This window comes from Sorghum bicolor, chromosome 10, assembly GCF_000003195.3.
Source record: "Sorghum bicolor cultivar BTx623 chromosome 10, Sorghum_bicolor_NCBIv3, whole genome shotgun sequence".
NCBI classification, from domain to species: Eukaryota; Viridiplantae; Streptophyta; class Magnoliopsida; order Poales; family Poaceae; genus Sorghum; species Sorghum bicolor.
Window position 1 is genome coordinate 13,600,594 of NC_012879.2, and position 5,624 is coordinate 13,606,217.

General features: G+C 45.3%; 1 protein-coding gene across 1 annotated transcript; it reads right to left on the minus strand.

The window, feature by feature from the left end:
* On the minus strand, positions 232 to 1,417 carry LOC8076403. Its single transcript, XM_002438203.2, has 2 exons — positions 796 to 1,417; positions 232 to 698 (listed from the first exon to the last, which is right to left on the minus strand). Exons 1-2 carry the CDS (start codon positions 1,341 to 1,343, stop codon positions 434 to 436), a joined length of 813 nt encoding a protein of 270 aa, XP_002438248.1. The 5' UTR covers positions 1,344 to 1,417; the 3' UTR covers positions 232 to 433.

Consider the following 5,624-nt stretch of genomic DNA (forward strand, 5'->3'; position numbering starts at 1 on the left):
TGGGGCTTTAACCCCGGTGTCCTCAACCGAGACTAAAAGGTGGGCCTTTAGTCCTGAAAGAGCAGCACCGGCTTAGGAACCGGGGCAACAAGCGTGTTCCAACCGGTGCGCAAATGCCTCAATCTGTAGCAGTGACGGGTAGTACGATGCATATAAGGTTGAACGGTACAACCGTACAAGAGATAATGCTATTGCACATTAGCCTCGTTTAACAAACTTGAAGAAGTTCGTTTCGTTGTGTAGTTATTTGAGCTTCCATTATTACAAATGTCTGTTTTTCAATTCGATGCTGAAATTATTCATTTCCTAAAAAAGGACACAAAGGTATATATACATATTTGTGCTTCGAAGACCCTAATAATATAGTAACAAGAAGAGAAATTAAGCAGGCATGTCAAAGCAAGAATTAACGCATGCATGCGCGCGAATAATTTTAGTTGTTTTCAGTTATAATAGGCAGCCCCCTGTCCTCAATGTCGTCGTACTTGAAGGCTTTGAAGCATGAGCAGCAGTTGCAGCAGATGTTGTTGGCCCTTTTATGTTTCTGTCTCTGCTTCTCCTCCTCCTCTCGCTCCTTCTCCTTGGCCACCTCAACTCTCTTTCTCATGTGTTCCGTCACCGGCAGCCACCCCTTTTTGACCAGCCGGTATATCCGCGGCGACATGAAGAGCACGATGAAGCACAGGGTCGGCAGCACCCTATATATATATATGTATATATAGCGAATTGGGCCAGCAGATGTAACAACTTGCAGTGTGCATGCGCAAGAACCAGCATGGCTGGACGACGACGTACCTGGCCCTGGCGGTGTAGACGACGCAGACGAAGAGGAAGCAGGTGAGCACGATGATGTAGATGGAGTTGGCCATGTCGCGGGTGGAGCCGGCGATATAAGCACCGACGAGGCTCATGAGGTTGACCATGGTGGTCAGGGTGAGCGCCGCCACCTTGGCCTCCGACATGTAGAACCGCTCGCTGATGTTGAGGAGGAGGATGATGATGACCAGCGACGTCGCGAACGCCGTCGCGTTGAAGTAGTAGAAGGTCAGGTAGCGCTTCAGGTAGAGGCCGTCGTGCAGCACGGGGTTGCCGGCCAAGTGCCCGTTGCTGTCCTGCCAGAAGCCGCCGGGAGGGTTCAGCCCCGCCTGGTACGTCACCGACGCGGCCAGGGTCGCGAGCACCATCAGCCACCCGCGCATCTCCTTGAGCCACTCCTTGAGCTCCGCCTCCGCCTCCGCTGCCGCTGCCGCTGCGACGCTATCGGAGATCACCCGCACCTCCGACGTCGTCGTTCCTCCCTCCCCGCCGGCGCCGCCGGGGACTGTTTGCCGATCGTTGGACATATTGGCCGGCGAGCTAGTTCACACGCACCATGCGTTCCGTCGGGTGAACCTGGCTATTGCTAGATGGCCGCTGATACGATACGAGGTAGTAATAGCATAATATATGTTTATTGGACATATATATATAACCAAAAAGCCAAGTACTTACTTGGCATTTAGCTTTCATGCATGCCTTTGCCTTTACTTCGATTGCTAGCTCATCCATATTCCCGTTTCATGCATGTGATTCCAACCGTTGGCTGGAATCTTGCCGAATGGTGAAGCTAGGTACAATGCTACTTGAGCTTTTCTGTCAGTAGTTCACTACTGAAGCCAACAAGAAGAGACTTATTCGGTTCCTAGCAGCACCTATCAAGAATGGAATAATGCATACAAAAAGGTCATCCACTGTCCCATATATAGTTGCGAATGGGAAGCTCCTTGAATTTCCGATATGCAGGTTTGCAAGTATGCCCCTACATGGCAGCAGCCCATGCAACAGCCGCCAACCAGAAATTTTTATCTTTGCCAGACATTATGCCAAAACAGCACAAAGAGACACCTCAACTAGTGACTCGAATTAAAACGCATCACTAATAATACTTAGTGACGCATGAAACGACACACGTCACTTGAAAGTTGTTGTCGATGCCTAAAATACAAGACGCATCACCTAGTGACGAGATATCGCTGACTCGTCCCAAGAAAACATGTCACTAATAATAGAAGTGACACGTTTTAACTAGGCGGCACACTGTTATAGATACATATTAGTGACTCTTTTCAACAAGATGAAAATGGTACGGATATTTTCCGACCGTATTCGAGACCGAATTCGTTTAGAGGGGTTCAGATCTGTCCGTATTCGAGTCCGAATATTCAACATCCGATATCGTATCCGTATCTGAATACTTAAATCGTATATTTGTGATGTCGACATCTAATCATATCTTATCCGATATGGTTGACATTATCCGTATTCGAATTCGAATCCGACCAAAAATATGAAAACAAATATGATATCAGTGATATCCGTCCGTATCCGATCCGTTTTCATCTCTAGTTAGTACCACTAACGCATTTTACGTAGACATGCCACTGATATGGAGAGATATTAGTGACTCTTCCCACCAAAATGTGTCACTAGTAACAAAGGTTACGTGTATAGTCTAGACGCAACACTCATATTTATACGTACCAGTGACTCTTCCTGTTGAGCCGCGTCACTGATGACCTGGCTAAAAAATCTCCCTTTGTTTAACAAGACAATTCATTGTCTGCTGGCTGGGGAAATCATTGTCGAGGCGCATCACTCGACGAGCCGCCAACGGTTTTAGTCGCCACTAGGCCTATAAAAGCCATCCTTCGGCCCGCTGTGGCAGCACCTGCCATGCACACCTACTGTTGTCGCTCACTGGGAACGTCAGCTACGTTCGGCAAGCACAACTGTACCTCTCAATCTACCACCATGCCATCACTCGCGTCGACCAGGAGACGTGGATGAGAAGGGTCACCACTAAGGGCTAGGAGCAAGAGCATGCCGCACGAAGAGTAGCAAGACCTAGAGGACATGTCCTCCAGCCTACAGCAGCACAACCGTGCCAGTTGTCACTATTGACGGTCCTTAAGTATCAAATTTAATTATCAAATAAACAAAGAAAAGGATCCAAATAAAATCAACATCTAGACTTAGGGTTTTATCTGACAGAATTTCACGAGTTTTGGTGTTTGTCTATTTCTACAGGAGGTTATCAGGAAATACGGAAGAAAGGCCCACACGTCGGGATTACATAGAGATATTAACGTGCCGCGCAATTATCTTACATCTAGAAGACTCCAGAAGCCACGGGAAGGAAGCGGAGGCCGAACGGGGCCAGAGGCAGGGCACCCGCCCTCCTGCCCTGGGCGCCCGCCCTGACTTGGAGCCCAATCAGGACTCTTTCTCTCGGGAGATCTCCACCGACCTAAAGGATCAAGAATAACCGTTCAATCAATGTCTGTTTGATCCAACGGCCCAGGTTCACTTGAGAGGACTATATAACCAGACCCCCTGGCCTCTGGAGGAGGCACCCCTTGATCATTATTCATTATTCATAGACAGAGCAAAAGCTAGGGTTTAGAGATGAGAGCTCTCCTCTCTTCTCTAAACTAGAGTAGATCTAGATAGTAGCGAGATGGAGAGCGAAGGAGGATTAGAGGAGAGGCCGGCCTATCGGTTCTTCCTCCGGTTGTACTTCGTCATGATCAAGCTCTAATCAAGCTTGCTCATGGGATGACTCTGGTAATCTACTAATTTATTATGCAATTACTAATCATGTATGTTCTGGTTCACAACTATTTTGAGTATTCTAATCTATAGGACGCTATAGGTGAGAAGTGTAGTATAGGTGTAAGCGTGGTGCTTAGACCTAGATTACTTGTGGATATCCCCTGTCTAGCTGGATCGTGTGGTAGGCCGCGTAGGTGGCAGTTACGTTGGTCCTCTGTAGTCCACCTCTCGTTAGCAGGACGGGTAGGGTTTATCGGCCTATGGATAAGCATCCTTTGTGGTGTAATCTTATCACGTGGTTCGTCCCAGACATAGACATACCTCTTTGAAGTAGAGAAACCATAGTTATCCTCTCTATTCTGCTACCATCGCCCATATACTAGAATTGCTCTACTCTCTATTCCCATATTATCACCCATTGTTATCTTACCTTTAATATTGTTCTTATTCAATTCTACCATCTTTCCTATTCACACCTATCTATCTATCTTGGTTAAGTTAGAGCGTAGTTGGTTCTCCCGTTTCCCTGTGGATACGATAAAACCTTTAACCGGGTAAAAGCTTCAACGGTATCCGTGCGCTTACGGATTATCTGTGTGCGTATAAATACCATAGTACACTCTAGTGCCATGCTGGGGATGACAACCTAGTATTCAAGTGGTGTTAGCAAGTGTCAACAAGCATTTTTGGCGCCGTTGCCGGGGAAACGGTTGCTGAGTTGACTACGAACTAGCTTAATCATTTTCTAAATATATATATATATATATATTCCTTTATCCTTTGCCTCATCTCTGCTAATCTTTCTTCTTATCTAATCCTTGATCTCTGGTCTATCATGAATTCAAACATGTCTATCTATGAATTTCATAGACCTACGGGCACACATCTCGAACCACCAAAATCTTCAAAGCCTATCATAGCATCTAGTTTTGAGATAGACCCCGAATACATAGAATTTGTTCAAAAACAACCTTTCTCAGGAGAAGGTGAGGAAAACCCATACACACACCTAAGAGAGTTTTATCGAGTCTGTGACCTGCTTCGCATAGAAGGAATGTCCGATGAGACCCTTAAATGGAAGCTCTTTCCGTTCTCTTTAACGGGAAAAGCTAGACATTGGTACAAACTCAAAATAGGGAGTGTTCATGGAGATTGGAAGGAGTTATATAGTAGTTTTCTTTCTAAATATTTTCCAATCGCCAAAGTGGCGGAACTTCGGCGTGAGATTATTTCTTTTAGACAACTGGAAGAAGAATCTCTTAGGAAATCATGGGACCGCTTTATTAACCTTACTCTCACTGGCCCAAAGCTTTCTATTCCAGAAGAAGTTCTTCTAATTCACTTTTTTGAGGGCCTTAGTGGGGAAAATAAGCAAACCTTGAATACAGCCTCTAGAGGATCCTTCTATCACCTACCTGCTAGTGAAGCTTGGAATTTGATTGATTTATTAAGTGGAAAGTCTCCTAGCTTTTATATCCCTGAGAAAGAGACAGAACCAGTTCCTAGACAAGAAGAAGAAGTTTCGATAGCCAGATCACAAACACTTCAATTCCAAACTTTAGCGATCGATCCTAAACCATCAATACCCCAAAATTCTCCAAGGGAGGAAGGAATTCCGACCTTAAATCTTTCAGATGCTGATGGTTTAGACTTCTGGTTCCATAAGAGACCTTCAAGCAGGGATAATTCAAATCCTCACAATAACGGTTCTCTTAGAGAATGTCCTGGTTCCTGTTATGAAGAAGTCGAGGATGACATATCAAGTGAAGGAGAGCTAAGCCATATTGAAAATTCTAACACCTCCCCTTTCCTGATCACAAGTTCTAAATGGCTAGAATGTGTAGAATGGATGGATAAGGAAGAAGCCTTAATGAATTCTGACTTTGGTTCGATTTCAAATGGTGAGTTCTTGACTCCCTTTGAAGATGGGATTCATCCAACTATAGAAGAGGACATAAGTGAGACCAATCCAAGAGAAACTCTGAACATTCAGATTGGAGACGAAGATAACATTAACGAGCATGGAATTTATT